Source organism: Corvus hawaiiensis, chromosome 6 (assembly GCF_020740725.1).
Source record: "Corvus hawaiiensis isolate bCorHaw1 chromosome 6, bCorHaw1.pri.cur, whole genome shotgun sequence".
Classification (NCBI taxonomy): domain Eukaryota; kingdom Metazoa; phylum Chordata; class Aves; order Passeriformes; family Corvidae; genus Corvus; species Corvus hawaiiensis.
This window is the reverse complement of record NC_063218.1, coordinates 48,481,946-48,505,878: the sequence shown is the minus strand read 5'-3', so window position 1 is coordinate 48,505,878 and position 23,933 is coordinate 48,481,946. Positions and strand designations below refer to the sequence as shown.

The window sequence follows — 23,933 nt, the reverse complement described above, 5'->3', positions numbered from 1 at the left end:
CTCAACATCCTCATCAGGCCATCCCTGCAGGGACACAGCCATGGGTCACAGTCTTTGCCCCAAAGGACTCCTAGTGCAAAGGGTTTCCTGCCATCTCCTGCAACATGTTTCATTTGCAGGATGTTTTGACTCAGAGCTTGCTCTGTAGACAGACCCATATTTGTACAATGCTGTAAAGAGCCAACTTCATCTCCTGGTGCTTGGAAGAACTAATTGTACCTGCTGGAGCTTTTATTGGTCATTAAACAATTTTGGACCACTTCTTGCCCATGACATTCCAGTGGGTATTTTGATGGAAATGCTTAAAAAAAAAGGAAAACAGGAAATGGTGATGTGCTTAGCTGTTAACATAGGCACAGATACATCTTACTTCTCTGCTACTCTGTTTGTTGCACATTTTTGACACAAATCATCAGACAACACTTGGAGCCTTCTGGGCTCCCTCTGCAATTAAAAGAAGCTGGGGAAAGGGTAGGCATTTCACCTTTTTTACCCCGTTTCACCCTTCTTGGAAATTCCTTTCAGGAATTCGTTAGCTGAGGTGGAGTCCTCCTTGGCAACCAAGGATAACCAAGAGATGTTTGCTGTTCCACAGATGATGGACAGAAAGCAGACACTTTTCTCCCTTTCTGGCATCATCTGACCCTGGGACCCCTTGGCCTCCTTTTTTTGGGCCATGCTGTAGACAGGATTCCAACAAGCAGAGTTTCACTCACTGAACATCATTTATGCTTTTTCTGTTCCTCCTTCACACTTGCCCACAGTGCACAGAGCACCCCACGTGCTCCTTCCTGCAGCCTCTTGAGCCATGTGTGCTGCTCACACTGGAGCTTTTCTCTAGTCACCAGGGACATTGAATTTTAAAAGACATTACCAAAATATCAAGTCTGTCCAGCCCATAAAAAAATGCATAGTTTGTCCTCCATATAAACAGGGGTGAAAACACTACACTGTTTTCACTGACAGTGCTTTTTCCCACTGCCACAAATTCCTCTGACACAGGGCAATAACTTACCGTGGTATAACTTCATTTTTGCTTTGCTCAGCAACCTCCAGGTCCTCAGGAAGCAACTGCCAACACCTCTCCCGAACACCTAAGTCCAGTAAGTGCTCCAAGGCATTGGTAGATCTGGGCAGGAGTTGATATAAGAGTCCCTCTTTCTCTCTGAACATGCCAAAAAAGGTGCCCTGCTGATGTCTAAGGGCATCTGGCTTTTTCCCTGCCCATATAAATCCTGCAGCAAAAACCCTCTGGGCTGGGAGCACGGCCTCAAAATGTTCTCTCTACCGAGGGGTGCTAGGAGTCCTAAACAGACCTGCCCAGCTCCTGCTCTTGTTTGTTCCTTGCTGACCAGGGGCCCCAGGTGAATTATTTCTCTCAGTCTTAGTTCTTTGACTTCAGCTTTTTTGCAGGGACCTTCCATATATCACATCCCTCTTCACCAGTGAATCTTTCCTGTTCCAACGGTTCAGTGTGCCCCAGGATCAATATATCTCAGCATGCAAGGACAGGGTGTTATTGTCAGGTCCCTGGGTTGATACAAAGCAAAAGGTATCATTTTCTTAAAGGCACTGAGAGATGCTCTGGGCCAAGTATGGTTATTCCTCAGCCATTAAAAAGCTATGTATAGGACTCTGGCTCATCCCTCTCCAGTCTCGCTATGGATGACTTCTTCTAGTCCTCAGTGACCCACAGCCTGCCCTCACCTTCCTTTTGGCTCATCTTGGACATGTCAGCCCAGATCTGTGGGGCATGTCAGTAAAGCAGTCTGGTTTGTACTGGCTGTCCTCACTCTTGACATATGAGATTTTAGGGGGACATATGAGAACGCAAACTGGGGTACCTCTGTAGTGCTGCAGGCACAGCACCTGAACCATGCACCACGAATCCCCACTCTCTCCACCTTGTCATTTGTGCTGTAATTGTGAAATAAACCAAATGAGCATCACAGGGTGCATTGGTTGGGCTGGGATTAGGTGACTTCTCCTCTCTTTGGATTTTAGGTGGGAGAGGAAGGGAAAAGTCATGTAAACATCCCCTTCCTTGAAGGTATCTGCTTGGCTCACCTCCCTAGCAGCATCTCTAACATCCACCCTGGCCCAGGACCACTGCATTTCTGCAGTTATTTACATTCCTCTGCCTTTGCTGAAGCTCACATCCCTGCCTGCAAGGTCCAGGCTGGACCAAGCTTTCCTGTTCTTCCCCCTTTCCCTGGAAAACCTTCCGGCCCAGCGCCACGTGTTGGTGGCCACCCACGAGACGCTTTGATCAGCTCAGATGGGCAGTGCCGCCAGGAGGCTTTGCAGTCTGCCCTAACGCTTCCGAGCTGCTGCAGCAGCACAGGCTTTCCTTCCGAGTCCCTGACATCCCCTGGTCGTTACAGGGCACCTTTCAGATACTGCTTTTATTTCAGCTCCCACTTTAGCTTCACTCAGTTTCAGCTCACTTTGCTTGACTTTGCTTTGTGAGCACTGTCCTTGCTTCTTACAAATTCAATGGGAACCACAACCGTGACTTCTCTCCTGAACTGCACCGATGACCACGGAAGTCAGACAAATGCAAGAGGCAGTGGTTTATTTTTATTGTATTTTCAACATTTTCAGGTGATGCTCTGCTGCAGCCCCATCCACTTTGAAACCAAAATGCTTCCTGGGATGCTGTGTTTTTGCAAGACCCTTGGTGGTCAGTGCTGTGCTCTAGAGGCCTTCCTATCTCTTTCTTTCTGCCTCCTTGTCTTCAGGTTTGCTGCGTCCTTGGCTTTACAGGTCCTTCTCCTGCTCTCCTTTGCAGGACCTCTTCGCAGGCAATGCCAAGGGCTGGAGTTTGGGGTGGAGGCAGCTATTGTTCCAGCTATCTGCAGTGAAATGTTCCTTATGACTGTATTAAATGAAGGGCGGAGGTCACACATCCCTAGTTTAAATTAGGTTTCGGCTAACCTTTAACAATATTACACTCGTGGATCCTCTCATAACTCACCGAAGAAACTCCCAAAGGGTTTTACCACCTCCCTCTTTTCTTCCTACTGTAAGGATGCCCGAGGCTTAATGTGCTTCTCTCCAATTTCGCTTTGATTTCTAATCCTATCCCCTTCCTCCCCCCCAATACAGATATATTCACTCCTTTAAAGGTGGGGGAAAGAACCTGTTCCTTTTCTCTTCTGGGCGACAGCTCTTTCTTTTGTGTCTCTTTCTTCCCTTCCCCGCCCCCCTCCTCTTTCTTGACACAATGCACTATTTATTTGCACTGAAGGATAACTAAGAAGCAATTAAAAGATCAAAAGGCACAAACACAAGTAGATCCAGTGGCAACTTGTGGGGTTTATTTTGCTGTGGCTGCTGCTGCTGCTGCTGAATCTTCACCAAACTGCTGCCGTGTTTTTCCCCCAGCCAAAGGACACCTCTCTTAGTGGGTCGTCTCTTCCTCCAAACCGACTTTTTTATGATCACTATTTTTCACCCCCATTGTTTGCTATTGCAGTTGTTTACTGGAAAATCACTTGTTTTTCTCAGGGAGATTAACCCTCCAAGCTTTCTTTTGTCTACTCTCAGGAGGTCCTTGTGGTGAGTTGGGGGAAGGGAGCTGGGTTCCTTCAGCTATTAACAGTAGCTTACAGCCCTGCTGACCTCCCTGCCAAGGTTGGGTCCTTTCCTTTGATGGGTTTCTGCTTTTGCAGGGAGGAAAAGTGGTTTGCTCTTTGTTAAGACCACCTCTGCTGAGAGGTTTGCGAGGACCCACAACTGGGATTTACTAAGTCCTGGGCATCTAGGAGAAACTCCAAAAGCCCAAGGTAAGGAGAAATCTGGAGCCCTGGCACATGCTGGCAGATGCTCAGTCTCGTTGACGGCGAGGTCACTTCTTTACGTGTTTAAATATCAGTGTAGGAGCTGAGAACTGATGCGTGTGATTGAGTCTGATGTGCACAGAACTGCTTCCTCAGCATCACCACCCTCTCCTAGATGTGCCGATGTTTCTGTTGCAGCCCACAGCCCTGACACCAGAACTGCTGGGTGTGCTGTGCAGCGACACATCCCAGAGGACAGCTCACTGAACAGAAGGATGCTAGGGAGGAAAGGAAAGGATGCCCAAAGCCTAGTGAGAAAGGATAATCCTGCCCACATTTTCTTGGGCACGTTTAGGGCAATTCTGACTGCTGAGAGATGCACCAAGCCTCCCATCCTTGGGGGGGGGGGGGGGGGGGGGGGGGGGAGGCAAAGTACAAACTTGAAAAAGGCAAAGAAATAAGGGGGGTTTTATTGCATGCTGGGGTGAGGACTGCTGCATCCTCGCCGTCTGCCACCACCAGCTATGGCAAGCCCTACCTGAGGTAGGCCAACTGCCGCTCAGGTCTCAGGTAGCCCTGCTCCTCTCTGCTCCAAGAAGGGTACGCGCCTGTGGCGCAGCCTGATACGCGTGCCCCTGCAGAGGGGCATCCTCCGGGGCAGCGGTGAGGGTGCGGGCACCGAGGGCTGCCTTTGAAAGCCAGCGGGGTTCCTTCCCCGGGGCAGACTTGGAGGGCAGATCCTGGGGAGCGGGCGAGTGCCGGCCGATGCAGCGCGGTGTGCCTGCCATGCAGCAGCGCGGAGCAGCGGGAGCGCGTTCTGCCCGCGCTGCTGCACACGCACGGCGAAGCCTGGGAAAAGTCCCTTTGGCTTAGAGGCAGCAGTGCTCTCCTGCAGGAGCCGGCGGGAAGCGGAGGCGACCCAGCGAGCGGGAAGGTGCTCTGCGAGGTGCAAGATCCGCGTGCGGAGGGGCAGCGTCCATGTTGTCCACACGGACACGCGGGGGTGGCCGCGGGGCTCGCTGCCGCCCAGGCCGGGGCTCGCTGCCCGCGGCGGGGCAGGCACGGGGGCCGGGGCGGCCGGGCGGGAATGCCCGTGCCTTTGCCGGGAAGCTCTTCCGAGCAGTTCGGCGGCCGGCGCGGACACCTGTGCCCGTGTGCACCTAGAGAGGGACCCCCGAGAGGACGGGCTGGGCGATCTCCCCTCTCCCACCCCGCCGGGACTCGGGGGTCGCCAGCTCGCAGCGAGAGGCGCTCAAGGGGTGCCCCCAGCATTTTGGGCAAGGGGTCGGGGTGCGGATCCACAGCTCTTCCCCTCACCTGCGCGGCAGCGGGGGATGCACGTAGCCCCCCTCCCAGCCGGGGCCGGCAGAGGGGGTAAAGCCCCCACCTCGGGTAGCAGCACGCAAAGAAACCGTGCGGCAGAAACTTTCTGTCCCCTCTTCCCTCCCGAGCTGGACTCCGGAGGGTTACGAGGGAGAAGGAGGGAAGAAAGGAAGGGAGGGAGGGAAAAGAGGGGGTTAGACCGCTCTGCAACATTATTGGCTGCCGTGGCCGGGCTGGTGCTCGCCGGGAGAGCATGCCCATTGGGGGGGTATAAAAGGTATAAAAGCCGGAGCGCCCTGCTTGTCTCCTCGCTCGTGGGGCAGCCAGCCGGGAGCAGCGGGCAGTGAGGCAGCCGGCCCCTTCGCCCCGACCAAGGGGACGCACTCAGTAAACACAAAAGTGAGAGCCACCCAAGGGGCAGCCAAAGCAGGAGGAGAGAAAGAGAAGGGAAGGAAAAAAAAAAAAAAAGGGTGAAAAACAACCCAGAAAAAAACAAAAAAGAGAAAAAAGGAAAAGGAGAGGAAAGGAAAGCGCTCGCTCGCTCTTTCTCTAGAATAACAAAATACCCGATCGTAACAAAATAACATCCTTCAGACAAAATCCAGCAGGGACTTGACATACCAAAGAGGCAAGGCGAGGAGACCGTGCCAGGGCGCGGGGAAGGCAAGCCAAAGCTGCGATCGCTGTCAGGGCAGGAGAGCAGCATGTCAAGCGCCGGGGCACACACGGATGAGCGCTGCCGGCAGCCCGCCTTCCTCCCCGGCCCGCCGCCGCCGCAAGAAGTTGAGAGTAGCAGCGGCAGTGCCAAGGTAAGCGCCGCTCCGCGCTGCCCTCCGCGGGCAGAGCACGGTGGGATTCCCCGCGCCGTGCCGGGTAGAGCCGTGCCGTGCAGAACCGTGCCGTGCCACGCCGAGCCGCGCCGCCCCGGGCACCGCTGAGCCATCCCGGCCGCTGCCCGCCGTCCCCACGCGTGTCACTAGAGGGACCCCGAGCGCCGGCCCAGCCGCTGCCGGCGGGGCGGCCCCGCTGCGGTGGGGTGCGCGGGGTATCCCCGGGGGTCCCTCCCGCCGCCCGCGCCCGCCGGCGGGGATGCTGCCGGCCGGGATGGGGCCGGCGGGGATGCTGCCGGCCGGGCGGCGGCGCGGAGCCGGCGCGGTCCCGCGTGGGGAGCGGCGGAGGGGCGGCAGCGCGCGTGTGCGGGCGGCCGCGGCCGTGCGGGGGCCGGGCCGGGGCTATGCGAGGTCACGCAGGGCTGCGCGGCCTCCCGCTGCCCGCCGAGCTCCCTCCGCGCGGGGCGGCTGCGGGAGCGGGGAGACGCGCGGGGGGGGGGCACCGGCGGCTCTCCGGCTCCGGAGACCGGGGAGATTATTAAACTCTCTTCTGCAAAACACTGCGGTGTGCTCGGTCTCGGGAGGGATAAAAATACAGGGAGGAAAAACAAGAAAGCGGAGCCAAAATGGAGTGAGAGTTAATGGTTGGCCTGCAGCCTTCGACTTTCTGTGATTTTTTTTTTTTTTTTTAATTCTTTTTTCTTCTTCCTTCCCAATTGCTTTTCCCTACAGTAATTGTTTTAAGAGCGCAACTTGGAAAGGTTTTAGCGCTCTGTTGAGCAGTAGGGAATTGGGGCACATGAGGGAACTCGGATTTAGCGTAACTGTACCAGCAGATGTGGCTGCCTCGCCTCCAGCCAGGGGTACTTCAGCAGGGCTGCTGATACGCCAGGTCTCGCTAGGGTGGTGTGGAGCAATCAAGTGTAAAAACAAGGTTTGTGTGGGTGGTTTTAAACAGACACCTCGGGAGACCCGCTGCTTTCAACCCAGGCTTCCTATACAAAGTCTGTAGTTTTCTTCCAAATGCTGGGATGTGCTTGGGAGACGGAGGTCTGTTTTTCTTTGGGTTTGTTTATTGTCAGGTTGTGTGTGTATGTGGGTGGTTTTTGGGTTTTTTTTTCCTTTTACTTTGCAGGGTTCAGCCTGTTGGGTTTTTAATTCCTCCTCTTGCCTTGATTTAGAGTGGAGTTGAGGAGCCTGGGTCGTGGGGTTTTGTTAAGGATGACTTTGTGCTAAGGACATCTGGAGGTATAAAACTGACTGACACTTCTGTTTCGAGTTCCACTGTGCTGTTTTGGACCCAACTTGACAATTTTGGTGGGGGTGAATGGGTCAGAGCTGTAAATCTTGCTCCGTGTTGTTGACACCCACACAAGTTCACTCAGCCTTTCAAAGGGGCTATCCCAGCTCCTGTGAAAATTCATTAAGGGATAAAAGATTTGACACCGCGGGTCCCCTCCCACTGCTGCATGAAATTTGAGAGCCAAAATGTGTCTGCGTGTGTGTCCCAGCGCTCTTTCTGACAGGTGATCTTTTTTTCAGCCTGGCTGGAGGGCTGCTGCTTTGACCAGTCAACCCAGAGTTGTCAGTGTATGACTTCCCCTTGATTCCTATAGGCTTCAGCACGAGCCCAGCTTGCCTCATGGAGCGCCACAGAAAAGCATTTCTGTACTTTTCTTTTTTTAAATAAAGCAAACACAGCAGGTGAGGTCTTATTTTTAGAGGGACCGAGGAGTTGGTGTGTTTCCAGCAGTGCATACGAGCACTGTACGTGGCCCACCCTCTCCCAGCTCGTGTCCTGGGACTGACCTCTCTGATCCTTCTTTGGATTGTCTTTGCTTTTAAAAGCTGATGAGTGTCTTAGCGGGGCAAAGCGATATCGGTCTCCCTCGGCACGGTTGTGTGAGGGGTCAGGAGAGGTGGGGGGGCACCAGGGGAGGAAGTCTGCCTTGGTGTTACAGCCTGGCTCTGAAAGGGTTAAAGTTGCTCTGCCAAGACATAAAGCAAGTTCAACGTGTTGTGGGAATATCACTTGCCAGTAGACTCCAGTCACCACAGTTCCTGATTTAACAGCTTAACTTGCTGTTAACTTTCCCTGATATACTCCAGGTTTTGGAAGGGAATGCAGAAAGGAGAGAGGAACAATAAAGAAAGGAGTTAAGTGAGGCTACTAAAATGGACTTAAATCCCTTCACTGGGTCCTGCCAGCTGTCTTTAGAAGAGTTAAGCAAGATTGCATTTCCTTTTTTTTTTTAATACAATAAATCAAATGTTTCTGGGCCGCATACCAAAATTTATGCAATACACTCTGACTCCCCAGCGGGGTGAGTAAATGGTACTGAATACCCCATTCACCTTTTTCAGCTTGATTTTTCCACAGGCACGGTAGCTCTCCTGCAGCACATACAGACGTGGGGTGTGGGCAGCGCTTCCCTGCCTGCCCTGGCCCCTGTCCCACAGGCAAAGGAGGCAGGTGCCTCTCTGGGCTCACAGGATGGGAGGCAGAAAGGTGACCCCTGGTGTGGGGCAGAGTGGGCTGCTGATGGGGACGAGCAGTGAAGACAAAAAAAGTGAGGGCTAAAAATAGCAGCAGTATTGCCAGCCTCAGCCATATGAATGTCATGTGAGCCAGGTGCCAAGAATCAGGAGGTATTTTATTTTTTTCAAGCCTGAGCAAAACAGCAAAACCCCTGGTCCTCTTGAATCAGTTTTATTTGCCTGACATCTCAATGGTCAAAAGTTTTGTGTTTTGAAGCTTGCTTCCTCCAAGCTGTGGGTGGTTGGAAATCTCCTTTCTCTTTCAGATGAAAAGAGAGGCTCTTCTGTGGCACAGCATGAGGTGGCTCTTCTGCCTTCAGGTACTGCTGGGCACCTCATCCCTGTGCCTCTGCCTAAGATGCAGGTCCTGGGTGGTTTTCAGCTGCCAAGGCACCTGCCTCTCACGCTGGCTTCCATTATCCGTTTGCTCCTTGACACCTCAGGGTGTCATGGCCCGGTGCCCTGTCTGAGGTTGGGTTGCCCCATGGGCAGGGCCGGCATTCAGTTGGCACTTGAGAGGTTGGCACACACCCACATCCTGCTCCTTCGGGATTGCCACGCTCAGAACCAGGTCAGCTCCCCACTCTCCTGGGGCTGTTTATGGACAGGAGTAATGCAGAGAGGCAGATGTTCAGCATCTCTCACAGGCAGTCATCAGAGTAGCAAAACATCACTCTGCCCATTTGTTTTTGAAGGGGTGGTGTGTGAGGGATGCTGGGATGTGCAAACTGGGGTTTTCCCCTCTGGCACGTGCCACTGGGTTTGGGCTGACGACTTTTCTTTCGCCATGCTCCCTTTTAAACACTGCACTGCTCCACAGAGAAACAAGATTTTTTTTCTTTTTGCTGTCCAAATCCAAATTTTACAGACTGGGCCATCTGTCAATTCCCTCCTACGTTGTTCTGTTCATATTAAATTGCAATGAAGGCCAGACTGAAGAAGGAATTAGGTCAGACAGGAGGTTTTGTCTCTGTTTTTGGGGAGATGTTTGTTGCCCGAGAGGCACTATGGTTTGGTTTGCTCAGCACAAGCCTGGATGCAAGGGATGCCTGAGCTGTACTCTGAGACTTGGCAACTGGGCCTTTTAGTGCATTGTGGCCTCTTGTCCCCCAACTCCCCAACAGCTGGACAGAAACTGTCAATCCAGCTGATTCAGCAGCAGATCCTGAAAAAATCCATTAATGGTCTCGAGTGGGAGGGTGACTCCACTGCAGACCTGCTCTCAGGCTCGCTTCCTGCACGCCACAGGCACTCAGAGAGGACCCTCTTTGTTGGTCCTCTCTGGTGGCTGGGGGCTGCCAAGAGGTGTTTGGGGCACAGTGACATGTGCTGCGAGGCAGGAATACACAGGAGTTCCAAGGCAGCGGCAGCATCCTGCACATGGCAGCTTGCGGCTGAGCTGGTTCCAGTGGCTTTGTGTGGGGTGCTGGGGATGCCAGGAAAGGCAGGAGAGGGGCAGGAAGGATGGAGAGCAAAGCAGACCCTCTCCAGGGAGGGAGAGGCCAGCAGTGTGTGCTGATACCTTATCTGAGTTCTGCGCTGATAATGCTGCTTCAGATGTGGGTTATTCAGAGGCACTTCAGGTGTGATTCCCAGGATGGTACAGGTCACATGTGCAACCAAGAAATTCCTCTTGCATCACTCTCTTGCACACTGTGTGGGGTCCAAGCCCTCCTTAGCGGGAATTAGGCGCTCAGGTTGTTGGGCATCTGGCGCTGCCATTCCCACTGCATCCTAAAGCCTTTGAGCTCTCCCTGGGCACATGAGGAAGAATGGCAGGTCTAGTTGACCCTGCTTTGGCAAGAATGGAATGGTGGTAGCTGTAGCCTCTCTCCTAGCAGAGGCAGGATCGTGTCCTTTTGGGAAGTGGCCCACTTCCCTCTCACTGCCTTACTCCTGTTCCATTTCATGTAAGAGGCTTTCTAATAAAATATGAAGGTTCCCAACCACTGGTGTGAATTTACTCCTGTTCCACAGCTGAGGAGACCATCCCTGCCCTAATGCTTGGACTAGAAACCAAAAGCTGTGCTGTCCCATGTTTCCAGTGGAGAATGAAGTCTCAGAGGTATTCACAGGGCTTAGACTAATCATGCTGAGCAGCCATTCAGTTTGTCATGACAAATGAAGCCCACATGCAACCTGTGCAGCTGGCATGGTGCTTGCAGCAGCCAGGTCGTGGGCTGCAGGTACCCAGCTGTGCCATGACACCCTGTTTTGGGGTGCACCTCACCATGGCGAGGCAGGTGCAAGCTCTCCTGCATGGGTCTGTTCATCCCTGCATGTGAGGGAGGGAAGGATCAATTGAAAGGTTATTGGGACATGCTGAGCCAGTGATGGCGCCCTGGGAGCCTCTGTAGCCTTTGTGTGAAGGTTGGGGGCTTTTCCTCAGCAGAGTCAGTAGGGCCAAAGGGAGAGGGAAAGGCTTATGGGGTTGGGCTGGGTTGCAGCTCCATCAAGCTGGAGAGAAACTGCAGCTCTGGGTAGTAAATAAAGATGCTCTTTGCTTTGCTGCCTGGTTTCTCATTACACAGCTGCTGGAAGGAGCAGGGAGACGCCAAGGTGACAGCAGAGGGAAGGGCTGGTGGCTGGTGCATGGGCGAAGGTGGACTCAGTTGCCTTTCACACCTCCATGTTAGCCGTGCTCTGGACGACAGCACTGGGGCTCTCCCTGTTCCTGCCATTTCAGGGACATTTCCTGGCCCAACTTACACGGTGTGTGGGCACCTGGAAAGAGCTTGCAGTGGAGGCAGGGAAGGCTGCCAGGGGCTTGCAGTGCGGCTTGTGCAGGAGCGGGTATTTTCCAAGGAGCACAAGTGTTTTTCCACAGAAGGTATCAAGTCTCCCCAGCATCAAATATCACCCACTGACAAAATCTCGCTCTCCCCTTGCTTCAGAGCATCTCACCCTTTTCTTTAGACTGAATGTGGAGGAAAAATTGTGTTTGTCACCTGTGCACCCAAGCAACTCCTTCTTGCCGGGGGTGGCTCTGGCCCGGGGGAGGCCAACATGCAGCCTGCTCGTTAGCCACAGTGGCCACAGCCAGCATGAGCCTAAATGGGGACAGGGGATTATGTGGGTGTCCTGAAGTCCCATATCAGCGCCTTCGATGGCAGCACTGGCTGGTGACAAACCCATCACCCTGACAATGAGTGCTGGCACTACCTGGGGACACCAGCAATCGGGATCTGAATGTGAAAAAAAAGGGCTGAAAAAGCGACAGGAGCAGGGTGGTTGGTCTGTTGTCAGCTGGAGGTCTGGCTGCTGATGCTGCAGCACCAGGGTAATGACTCCAGCAGTAAAGGTGATGCTGTGTTCACATTGGGGAGCCCCAATAAACACCTGTTGGCCACTTGATGCAAGAAATCGAGGTGCTGGTGATAAAACACTGAAGCTTGGCAGCATGGTGCCACAGCCTGGTGCCATCCCTCTGCTCCTACTGTAATATAGAACAAAATCTCTGTGGTGTGCTGAAGGGACCATTGCTGCTGGAAAAGCTGGTCCTGGTCCCATCACTTGCCAATTGGAGACCAGTTTGTTCCCAGGGCTGCTGCCTCTCTTGTCCAGAGCTCTGGAGGCCTTTTTCCAGTCTTGCTGATTTCTGCCAGCACAAGCTGAGCAATATTACGGGCATCAAAACTCGAGCACGAGGAATGCCCCCCACAGCCCACCCAGACCTTGAAACCTCTGTTTTGGCTTTTGCTACTGCTGATCCCTGTCCTCCTGCTGCTCAGTAGAGCTCATGACTTGTAAGCATGATGCATTTCTAGCAGTGACAATTTGAGCTACGTGCTACTAAAAATTCGGGAGCAAGGGTGTCTTTATTGCTGGCAGGACCGTAGTGGGGCCTCAGGGGAGCTGGGCTAATTTCCTAGCTGTGCTGCAGACTTCCCCTGTGACCTTGGGTGAGTCATTTAATCTATCCTGGGCTTCGGCTCCATCTCCGAGCATCCCGGGGGGGTGAGGTAATATTCATTAACTGATATTATTCTCGAGTTGCTCAGATGCTATGGTGATGAAAGCTGGATGTGAAACCTGCTGTCTTGCTTGAATATTAGCAAGGAGAGGGGAAGCTCTGCTTGAGATTAGGCTTGCCACACATCGTCTGCTATTTTGACGTGCTTCTCTTCTTTTTGAGCGTACCTGTCTGGTCAAAACCCAGCGTTATTTGGCTGTATGTGCACTGTGAGGCTCATCACTGAGGGACTATAATGCCTTGAACCATCCATGGGTTTTGCCCTGTCCAGTGGGGCAGTAGCACCCTTGCTTTACACCTGCTGACATGGAGGTAAAGCTGTTTGCTGGAGCCAAGTCAGGGGAAGTCTTTGGGCTAGTTAGCAAATATTCAGGGTGTTTCTTTTTTAATGCTCTGCACTGTCTGACACTGTCTTTGCACTCCGTAGTGATGCCTTAGGTGTGTTTCTCATGGGATCACATTGTTCCTGAGAGATGTCTTCTCAGTCCCAACTCTTGTCAGCAAAGACAGCTTGTGCAATCAGCCTCTTGATTGCCTGAGCCTCATCTCTCTCACATGCCCAGGACAAAAGCTGTTCTTCCCAGCTTTTCTCAAAAGCAGCTCTAGGACAGGTTGAAGCTTCACTTGTTTTCACTTTGGATGGACATGTTTTCAGACAGGGCATGAAAACCTGTCATCAGAAGAGGAAAAAACCCCTACTGATAATAATTTGAATGAATTCCCTTTTAAAAGGGGGGAAAAAATAGTAAAATCCCACTGTTGAAAGAGCAGGGGAAATAAAAGCCTTTTGGAGGTAGGCTGAAGTGGGATTTTCCAATGGAAAAACTGCTTCAATGCAAACCTTGTCTGCCTGGAGCTGCTGCCCGGCAGGCCGAGCGCAGGGAGCTGGCCTCACCCCAGCGGCTGTCGCAGCGCTGCCGGTCCTTCCTTCCTTCCCTGCAGCAGCAGCATCCCGACATGTCTGGGGCGTGCTGTGGGTGGGGGGGCAGGGCCCAGGGGAGGTGGCAGAGAGGGGTCTGTCCCGCGGTGCTAATGCTGTGCCTCTGTCCCCAGGTGCAGAGGATGTGCGCGGCGAGGCGGATGCTGCTGCTGCTCCTCGCGTTCCTGGCCTACGCGCTGGATTCGGCCGCCGCCTACGGCACGGCGGAGACCCTCTGTGGCGGGGAGCTGGTGGACACGCTGCAGTTCGTCTGTGGGGACAGGGGCTTCTACTTCAGTAAGTGCTGGGCAGCTGCCAGCAGCGGGCAGGATGCTGCCCCCACCCCACACCTTGCCTCAGCAGAGCCGGGCCGGGAGGGAAAGGAGGGGTTTCCCAGCCTGGTGCTTTTCATGATTTCCTTGTATATGGCAGTAGGGCAGGAGGGGAGCAAGAAAATGGGCATGCTCAGGGTGACATGCATCCACTTGGCACTGCTTTGGGGGACTGTCTGGTACCACGGGGAAGCTGAGTCCCACCTATGATGCTCGGGAAAGTCAAATGTCTCTGGGGAACCGTATGTGACTGGTTCACCAGGGATAAGGGCAACTCATTACAATAATGAGGATGTCTGCAGCCACCGCTCTGCTGAGCTTGGGTCCTGGTTTATTTTGAAACTTTGCTGCCTAAGCATTGCATCCTGACAGCAGGCAGGAAGCTGAGCGCTCTCCCTTCCCAGGCAGGCTTTGCTTGGGTATAGCAGCACTTTCTAAGCTGCTCCCAAAATTTCGTGACCTCCCAGCTATCTACTGGTGAACTTGTTGCTGAAGAGTGATGTCTTACCCTTTTGCAGTGCAGCTAATGCAAAAAAATGCAGCATTGCTTTTGTGTGTAGCATGCAGATGGCTTCAGACCAGCTGGCTGCAGCGGGCTTTCCACCAGGATGCTTTGGGTGTTTGGACCATTGGCAGTGCAATGGATTAGCTGCTAAACAGGAAGGATGAGGAGTAAACCAGTGACAGTAGATGCTCAGTGATCTATGAGCAAAGGTGCCTCGAGTGCGATACCTTGTTTTGGTGTTTGCTCTGCTTGGGAGTGGGAAAACACCGTGTCTTGCTCCCCACTGAGGACTGAACCACAGAGTGACTGACTACAGGAAAGATGCAAAGCCAAATGCAGGGGGGAAGAGGATGGAGATACCAGCTGCACATGGTGCCATGCATTTGGCAGTCTTGCCTCTGCCTTGGGAAAAAGGAACTAAAAAGTCACCTTCAAGTAGACAGGGTGCTGTTTTGGAGTAATGGAGTTGAGACCCAGCCTGCCTCTTGTTCCAGTCTGCCTGTGCAGGGAACAACGGGGTGCTGCAAAGTTAGGAAACTACTTTGGATGTTCTTTTCCAACCTGGATGTCCCTTCCCAACCTAGATGCTTCGCCAGACTTGTCTGGTGCTGCCTGCTGAGGTTGGGCAGAGAGAGGCACAGGGATCCCACACACAGAAAAGCAGGGTTCAGGCTGTGTAGTTTTGGGCAGGTGGTCGGGCTGCAGGTGGCTTTGCAGCTCTCTGTGGGGGTGATCACCCATCCCAACTGAGCAGCAGGATCTTCTCATGGCTCCCTGGGTGTTGTGGGCAGGTGGCACTTTTGGGGTGCTCTGGGTGCACTTCCTTGCTGTGATGGAGCCAAGCAGCGAGGGTTTGCATGTCAGCTGCCCTTCCTCTTTTCATCTCCCCCTTCCCTTACTGGTAAGGAGGCAAGTGCTTCTCCCGCTTTCACAGCTCTTCCTCTCCCTCTATATGTAGAGGAGCATCTGTCTCCCTCCCTGCTTTCTCTTCCCTCCTCCTTCTCTCTGGGGATGAAAGGGAATGGGGCTTTTGTTTTAAGGTCAAACTGACCTCCTTTCACCTCAAATAACCCAGCTGCCCAGGCCAAAATAAAAACACTTTTGAAGGCAGACAAGTCTCTTGGTGCCAAGTGGCCAGTCTGGTGCTTGCAAGGGGGTTCTTGCTTTATTTCTTTTTGTCCTCTCTCATCCCCCTTCCCTGCTTCACCTTTTTGAATATTTCTGGTGAGCCCAGGTACTGGGGAGGAAGCGTCGTCCAATATTTTAACCCTTTCAGCATCTGACCAGCCTGTGCTATGCAGGGCTGAAGACGTTTGGGCAATGCCTCTACTTAATGAAGGTTTTGGACATCCCCATTTCACTTAATTTTTCCCTCTCTACTTCCCTCAGTTGGCCTCATAAGTGATTATTTCTGACCATGTTCATCTTCAATGATAAACCCACATGGCTACACAGTCGTCACCATGTAGATGCAATAGGGCACAGTTATGTTGCACAGTTGTGGGTTTATGCCTTAAAACCAGGCCTAGGTTTGTCTTGAGCATCTCACAGCATGGGATGTGTGCTCTGATGAGCAGCCTGTGCTAAAGCAGCTGTTCATACAGGAAATAAGTGAATTGGGCAGCCTTGTCCTGTGCGTATCTGAGGGCCCCGCTTGCTGGACGAGGGTTGTTGAAGCGTCTGACTGGTAATATTGGAAAAAACAAAAATTGTATGAATATCTGTTATTTTTTTTCTGAAGCAGTTATTTAAGAACTTGTGATGCTCTGCATTCTTGCAAGACAGCACTTTGCTAGCAAAGATAGCTGTGAAATACAGTGCTCTTTGCATCAGTGCAAGGGGGATGCATGTACAGATGGTGTCCTGGGAGGCATCGCAGGTGCTTGGGGCTGAGAATGTTGAAGCTGCCTCCAAGTGCTGGGGCTGCAGAAGAGCTGCACTAACAGGGACAGGGGCAGGCAGCACTGAGATTACCCAGCCATGCAGCACAGTGGACATGGTGATGCCAGCCCTGTATCATATGCCAGGCATGCCTGGGCAGGCTACAGCTGAACCTGAGCACGCTTTGCTGTGCACCGGTGATGCCTCCTCTCTGTGACTTTTAAGGCTTTTGGCTTGGCCGGCAGCTGCTGTCAAGTGGTGGCTTCCTGCCGTGGCTCTGTGGCAGGGTTGGGACCCCTGCTCCCCAGCACCCACCCAAGGACAGCGGCACGGCCCATGCAGGGATGCTGAGTCCAGCCTGGAAAAGCCCAGCAGGTCTAGAGGAAGTTTCGGCCCTGAAGCTGCTGTCATGCAGCTCTGGCAGGGAGGGAGAAGGGGCTGCAAGGGGAGAGGCGGCCGACTTCTCTGTAAACAACAGCTCCTGTTTCCTCCTTTCCAACAGCTGATAAGAATTTAGCTCTTTGCAGCCGCTTGTGCTGACGGGGCACATTCTTGCGCACCCGCCGCTCCTCCGAATAATACTAGGAAAAAGCAGCGGGGAAAGTGCGGTGCCGGGGTGGGGGAGGGCCAGGCCGGGGGCACTGGGACGGGGCCCGGTGCTGCACAAAGGCCCCCTTGTTGCTCCCAACATTCCTGCGACAGGGGCACGGGGACTGTTTACACCCAAAGTCCCCTTCCACTCGGCTGACCGCCTGATTGACCGGAGGAGAGGGGACCCAACCAGGGTGGCACCAGCACCGTGCACCCCTCCCCGCAGCATCTGTTCGGCCCCAGCGAGAGTGGGGAGCCAGGAGCCGTGGGGTGTTTATGCTAGGGAAGGGACCCTCCTGTCCCCCATGGCTGTGGCAGTGCCACTGCCTCTGACACAGTGGTGGAGCTGAGCTGCAGGTATGTGGCCTCTGGGTTCTCCCAGGAACGGGTTTGGCTTTGTGCCCCTTCTGAGGTGCTCTGTCAGGTTAGCCTGTACCTGAACAGGAGTAACCCCAGGCAGCTGGAGGGCTTCACACTGCTGGACTTTGCATCACTGGACTTTGCATCTCAGGGCTTGTCCCCTCAGCAGCGCTGTAGAAGGTTTTGGTGAAGCTCAGTTTTGGGAAAAAGGGAGCCTAGCCATTCACTGAAGGCCGAGAGGAAGCGCATTTCCTCAGGAGGAAGCGGTCGTGGCTGTGATGGGAAGTAGCTCGCGTGCCCCGGCAATGCCCCAGCCTGCTGCCCACACAGTTCTCCCCTGCGGGCAAGGGACAGAGTGGCAAAACCCTCCCTGGGTTGGGCAATGGCAGCGAAGTGAGATGCCACCCATGGGCAAAAGCCAGGAAATTCAGCTTTTAGTCCCTGTGTAAATCGTGTTACAGAACAAACACGCTTCCCAATCCAGGTCAGCAGCAATATTTCTGTTAGCCATCAATGTCCTGTTGTCTCCAGGTACTTTCTGTGACTAAATCCCTGTTTGTTTTGTTTGCTTATTTTTTTTCCTAAAGTAACTCTCCCCCAGAGGATTGTAGTGGCATTTGGCAAGGTCTGTACGGACAATTATGTAATGGGAAATGTGCCCTATCGGAGAGTTGTGGTGGAGCTGGCAGTGGTGCCCGCAAGGGGAATGGCTTGCAGCAGCTTTATGCAGGAGAGAAAGGGCAGCACGTTGGGGCTGGGGGCCACACATGTGCCTGATGGGCAGGCAAGGGCAGCAATCAGGGAGGAAGAGCCCATACCACAGTGGTGGTCCCTGCTGGGAGCTCACCCTGGCAGTGCCACACCTGGGCATTTGCAAACACACACTGACATGATCTTCCCGTGTGTACACATGCCAGAAATTGCCCTTGATGGCACGGCAGTGAATATAGTCCTGCTTTCCTTGTTGTTTTTTTTCCTCCCCTCTTCTTTCCAAACAAACACATAATTGCAAGTGGGAAACTTCTGTTTTTGAGAGGAGATATGTAACCTTTGAAAACCTCAACTTCTCCTCAAACCATGTGTGTCATCACTTGTGCAACCTTCTGTTCAGAGGGAGTGTGAATGTAGCCCTTAGGGGATATGCTAGCAAGAGGGGGGGGGCTTGAATTTTTTCTCTTTCCCTTCTAAACTCTCCTTCTGCCCCTGTCAGGATGCCTTTGTGGAGCAGCTTAATGCTTCAGCAGCCTGCCATGGATCGAGTTGGGCACTGGGATTGATAGGAGCTGAGCAGGGACCATGTGCAGTGCAGGATGCTGGTGGCAGTGCACCTCTCCCACGGATCTTACTGGGCATTTCATGCACAGAGATACATGCAGCTGGCCCCAGGCTGGCTCCTGTCCCCATCTCCTTTGACCATCACCACTTGGGCTGCCTACTCTGGCACTGCTTGAGCTGTGGGCACCCAACACACCTGTCCTGCCTTTCAGGGGAGGACCCAATCCAGTGTGTTTATTGACCACAAGAGAGAAAGTAAAACTCCTAACAGTGTTCCCTTCGATGAACCTTTGCCGAGGGGGAACCATCCTTCTCACCTCCCTGCAGGGCTGGTTAAATGTCGTGCCTGAAATTCTTCTAGAGAAAAAGAAAAGGAAGGTGGTGGCACAGGGGGACGAATGTGGAAAACAAAGCATTTGAAATTACTCCCAAAGGCGGGTCTCATGGTATGGATCAGCTGCCCCATCACCCAGCACCCGGATGCTGTGTCTGTTTGTGTGACCTCTGAGCATGGTGGAAGTACACCAGCATGGACCAGAGGGCTCCTAGCCTATGGGAACATGACTGATTTTAGTAGAGAGCAGGTGCCCTGCTGCCAGGGCTATTACAGAGCCATCAATGAGGCACTGTTGTGGTGTTTTCCATGCCTGCATTGCATATGTGGGGCTGCACTGAACTCGCAGGACCACATCCCGCATTCATATCTGTACTGCACATCTGGGGCTGCTTCTCACGTGTGGAGTTGCACTGTATGTATAGAGACCTGTGCTTTGCACTTTGTCCCGAGGCACTTTGGATGGGCATCCAGGGTGGGATACCCTCCAGAGAAAGTGGTCAGCTCCACGTAAGCCAGCCTTAGATCTTCACTGAGGCCTAATACTTGAGTGCCTGCTTCATCAGGAGTGCAAGGGGTGGGGATGATGGGTCATGCACAGGACCAATGTGGAGGGTCCTGTGTGTTCCTGTGGGCCAGCTGGGAGGTGAGGGCTCGGCACGCTGTGGTGAGCATGGTTAGGCATTGCACTTACACCACTCGCTCTCAGTTTTTCCCATGCCCAGAACCTCCTGGCTGGGATGTGGTACCGGATCCTGTTTGCAAGCCTCACTGTTGCTGGGCCCTGTTTCCCTCCCTGGGAGCACCTTGCGCTGGGAAGAGGTTCTCATGGCAGACTACAGAAGCCTGGCTGCAAATCCCACAAACAGCACAAGAGCATAACATGCTACGTGCAAAAGCATGGAGAAAATCCTTTTGTTTTGGGCCAGTTTACATTTTGGAAGTCACAATTCCCAAGCAAATTTGCTTTGCATCAGAAATTCAACTTTACCCGTCTCTTTTACTTCAAGAGGGGGAGGAAACACAGTAAAACTGATGTAAGCTTTTCCTCTGGAGCGCTTTGGCCATATCATTAAGCAGTGATATGAAATGCACTCGGTCATTGCTGCACCAGACATAGGCTTTTGCATCCGTCTGCAGGCAGAAATGGGAGAGGAACCCTTATTAAAAGATTAAGTTTAATAGCTATTCTTGGCGGGTGTGGGAGCCTGTATTCTTTCTGCAGCTGTCTCAGAGCTGTCCCATCTGGTAAAATTTAGCCGCCTTGGTTCGCTTCACCTGCCTGAGTGTTGATCTGGCGGAGGGAGGTTGGCAGCCGCAATGCTGTGCTGCTTCTTTCTAATAAAATTCGCTTGCCAGGATCAACATCAGAGACGGTCGCAGTAATCGGCGCAGCGCCGGCGGTCAGGCTGGGCTTGAGCTTCCTTGCCTCAGCTGTGCCCAAGAAGGCCACCCATGCCAGAGATACAGGAGGGAGATAAACCCCATCATTTAAAGTGCCTTTAAACTGCTGCTGGAGGCACGTGTTGGCATCCAATATCATTTGTCTGGGAAAGTCTTAACATGAGACTTGGCTGGTTTGTAGGCACATGTCAGCTGGTATGGGAGAAGTGCTGCTGGTTTTGAAGCATGTGGAGCCCACCAATCTCTGGTGGCTGGAGGTGGAGCAGGTGCTATGGAGCTGGGGAGAGGGTCCAGCACAGGTTGGTGGCTAATGCCAGGATCTCTGCTGTTGCAGGTAGACCAGTGGGGCGAAATAACCGGCGGATCAACCGGGGGATCGTGGAGGAGTGCTGCTTCCGGAGCTGCGACCTGGCTCTGCTGGAAACATACTGTGCCAAGTCCGTCAAGTCGGAGCGTGACCTCTCTGCCACCTCCCTGTCGAGCCTGCCAGCACTCAGCAAGGTGAGGAGGCTGCGCAGGGATGGTGGTCCTCCTCGGAAATAGAGAGAGAAAAGACAGGAATGCTGTGGGTGGAGAGGACAAACTCCAGCTTCAAGGTCTGATGTTTCGGCAGAGCTTTTGAGAGACAGCCACCATTGGCAAGTCGTGCCAAATAGCCTGCCAAGAGTCAACGCCTAGTAAGGTGGGGAACCAGAGGTGGGCTGGGTCAAGGAGTCATGGAATGGTTTGGGTTGGAAGTGACCTTTAAAGGTCATCTAGTGTAACTGCCCTGCAATAAGCATCAACCGGATCAGGTTTCTCAGAGCCCTGTCCAACCCTTCTGTGACTGTTTCCAGGGATGAGGCAGTATTTCCATGGGAGGGATGGAGGTCCAAGAAGGGAATCCCCATCTGGAGAGTGGGCAGGCCTGAGTGGAGGCTAATACTGCTATCCTTCTCCTCGCAGGAGAGCTTCCAGAAGCCCTCGCACGGCAAGTACTCCAAATACGACGTGTGGCAGAAGAAGAGCTCGCAGCGGCAGCAGCGGGACGTGCCCAACTTCCTGCGGGCTCGCCAGTACCGGTGGCAGGCAGAGGGGCTGCAAGCGGCCGAGGAAGCCAAGGTGCTGCACCGTCCCCTCATCTCCCTGCCCAGCCAGAGGCCCCCAGCGGCGCGAGCCTCCCCGGAAACGGCTGGCCCCCAGAAATGAACCCTGACTAGCTGTCTCGATTTTTGATCTCCTGGGGAGGGCGGGAGGACTGGCGATTCCCGACCCCCAAGCCCCTCCGTCCCCGGGGCCGCTGAGCCGAGGAGCGGGGCGGCGGGGCACCCTCGCGCCGCTCCGGCCCCAACCAAACAACTGACACAGCAAGGAGGGGATGGCGGCGGCGGTGGCGAGCAGCACCGCTCCCACGGCATCTTCCTTTTGGGGTGGGGGGGAGGGTTGTTTCGTTTCCCACACCTGTTTCATTCCCCCACGCCCCCAGTATTTCCAAACCTGTACTTGCAAAGGGACAGTTTGGCACTTGAACTTTTTGCTGCTGGGTGCTGCGTGACATCCCTGGTGCCAACGCCAGAAGACAAAAGAAAGAGCAAGAGGGAAAAAGGATATGAAGTTAAATTCTTTTTTTAATCTTTTTTTTCTCGAGAAGAGTCCATTCCGTGTCTTTCTTGACAATAAAGTGAAAAAAACAATAGAATGGGGAGAAACATTGAGGGATAAAAATTTTTTGCCTCATTCCCACCCCACTTTTTTTCTTCTTTTTTGTTTGTTTTTTTTTTCTTTTGGTTTTTCTTATTTTTATAACTTTCTTTTGCACCTTTAAAAGAAAAATGTACCTGAGAAGAAGTTCGGAGGAGCCCCCATCTGCGTTTTTGTGTGTGTGCTTCATTACAAGATTCCAAATCGACTTGCACCTTTTTGAAATCACCGATGACGGGAGAAAGAGAGGAAGAGGAGAGAGAAAGCAAGAAAGAGAGAGGGAAAAGGAAAGGGGAAAGAAGAAAAAAAAGAAAAAAAGTGAGCTGATGCTCACTTTAAATGGAGGAGGCGTCTGCATTGCACATTTGCCACGGATTTAGTTGATTTATATATATAATATATTATATAACTTTTTTGGCAAAAAAGCACTATTTTTATGGGACATTTTGTGTAGTATCTGAAGAGGGATTGTAATGTTTAAAATGTGTTATGGTGCTAAAGTAAGTTGGAAGGGAAAAATCCCAGAAATAGCAAGGGAGGGTGGGGAGGGAAGGACAAGATAGCGAATACTGAACTTGAAATTTTAGCTTTTCGTTTTAGGAAAAGTGTGATAAATGTGTTTCTTTTCTCTTCTGAAATATAGCTTGGTCATGACCATATGAGCTAGTTGGCTGTTACTCATGTACACAGATGCACGCACACACAGAAATACATCGACACGCATCCTTTTTTTTGTTTTAAAAAAACAAAACAACACAACCACCGCGACTTAGACTAAAAGGGAACTGTTCTGGAGAAAAACTATTTTGAATGGTGAAGGTGTTGCCAGTTAGAACTCAAGGCCCTGCTTCTGCACAGACCCCCTGGCCGAGCTTGGCTTCCCGAGCCATGGGGAATCTTGCTCTTCCCCACCGCTGCTCGAGTGCCGATGGTGCAGCGAGCAGGCGCGCGGGCAGCCCTCACCCCAAGCCCTCGCAGAAGCAGCAGTTCCACCCCTGCCATCTCCTTTTCCTTCTCTTGCCCTTTGCGTCCCTCTCGCCGGACCCTCACGTCCCTGCTCCGCACCCCCTGCCCTCCTCCCCTCGCTGCCCTGCCGGGGGCTGTGCAGGAGGAGGGGCCCACCTGCCCCAGGGTGGCCGCAGGGCTGGGACCGCTGCATGGGATGGGGGGAAAGGCAAGTCTTTGGCTTGAAGCTCGGGACTCGGTGAGCGGATGGGTTTGAGAGGTGGGCAGAGGGCTGTAAAATAGGTTGGGTTTAAAATAATATATATTATCTGTCTAGGAACCGTAAAAGGGGGGGAATCAATTACATCTCCCTAATATACTCTCACTTGCTAATAAAATGGGGACACTCTGTTAACCAGTTCTGTACTTGCTTTGTCTTATATATCCATACATTTAAAACATAAAAAAAAAAGACTACTTGAATTGTATTCTATTTCGTGGTTTGGAGGGGAGGGCTAGGGGCAGTCTTGAGAGGGGGAGGATTTTAATGTATAATCCTTTTGTTTGTTATTACCTTGCAATGTTGAGCCATGAAGCCTTTGTTTAAAAAAAATGGCACTGCAATACACAACAAAGAAAATCCTTTATTTATTTTATTAAATATATATGGAAAAGAATGAAAATCAGTCCAAATTTGGGGGGGGGGGAGGGGAGGGGAAGGGAAGTGGGTGGGAAGACAGAATAAAAACAGAGAAATTGCAAATAATTGACTTTTTTTTTTCTTTTTCATGTGTCTTTTTTTAAAAGAAACTTAGTTTTTATTTTTTAAAAAGAGAAGTAAAAGCTTTCCTGGATGCTTTGTACCAAAAAAGAAAAAATTAAAAAAAAAAAAAAAGGAAAGGAAAATCTGTTAAGCAAATAAATATCCATCCAGAATATGAAGCCTGACTTTTTCTTTTACTTTTCATTTATTTTTGCTCCTGGGGTGAGAGTTGGGTGGGAAGAAGGCCATGCCAAGAGCCACTCCCTGTGGAGGAACAGAGTGCGCTGCAGCTCCTCTTTTGGAGCTCAAAATTACAAAAGGGCCTGTGGTACCCTTAAACACAACCATGAAACTTCAATCCTGTGGTAGGTGCCCCCCTGAAACCCCCAATCATCTGTGCAGTGATTCTTGGTGAGATCTGGAGGTGTTTCCCAGCAGCTGTGGGGATTTGCTGAGCTTTTACCAGTTTGAGCTGTTCCCAGAGACCTGAAAGCTGGA

The 23,933-nt window shown here is 52.5% G+C and overlaps 1 protein-coding gene across 1 annotated transcript; it reads left to right on the top strand.

Moving 5' to 3' along the window:
• Positions 1-5,395: 5,395 nt before the first annotated feature.
• On the top strand, positions 5,396-23,090 carry IGF2 (insulin like growth factor 2). Its single transcript, XM_048308023.1, has 4 exons — positions 5,396-5,914; positions 13,500-13,662; positions 20,382-20,548; positions 20,993-23,090. The coding sequence occupies exons 1-4, from the start codon at positions 5,810-5,812 to the stop codon at positions 21,233-21,235; spliced, it is 678 nt and encodes a 225-aa protein (XP_048163980.1). The 5' UTR covers positions 5,396-5,809; the 3' UTR covers positions 21,236-23,090.
• The last annotated feature ends 843 nt before the right edge of the window (positions 23,091-23,933 follow it).

What these genes read in the sequence shown, in the direction of transcription:
- IGF2 (XM_048308023.1), top strand. Translation starts at nt 5,810, where the DNA reads ATGTCAAGCGCCGGGGCACACACGGATGAGCGCTGCCGGCAGCCCGCC. An exon ending in GTAGCAGCGGCAGTGCCAAG is followed by an intron (nt 5,915 to 13,499) that starts GTAAGCGCCGCT and finishes CTCTGTCCCCAG; the next exon opens with GTGCAGAGGATGTGCGCGGC. An exon ending in GCCTGCCAGCACTCAGCAAG is followed by an intron (nt 20,549 to 20,992) that starts GTGAGGAGGCTG and finishes TTCTCCTCGCAG; the next exon opens with GAGAGCTTCCAGAAGCCCTC.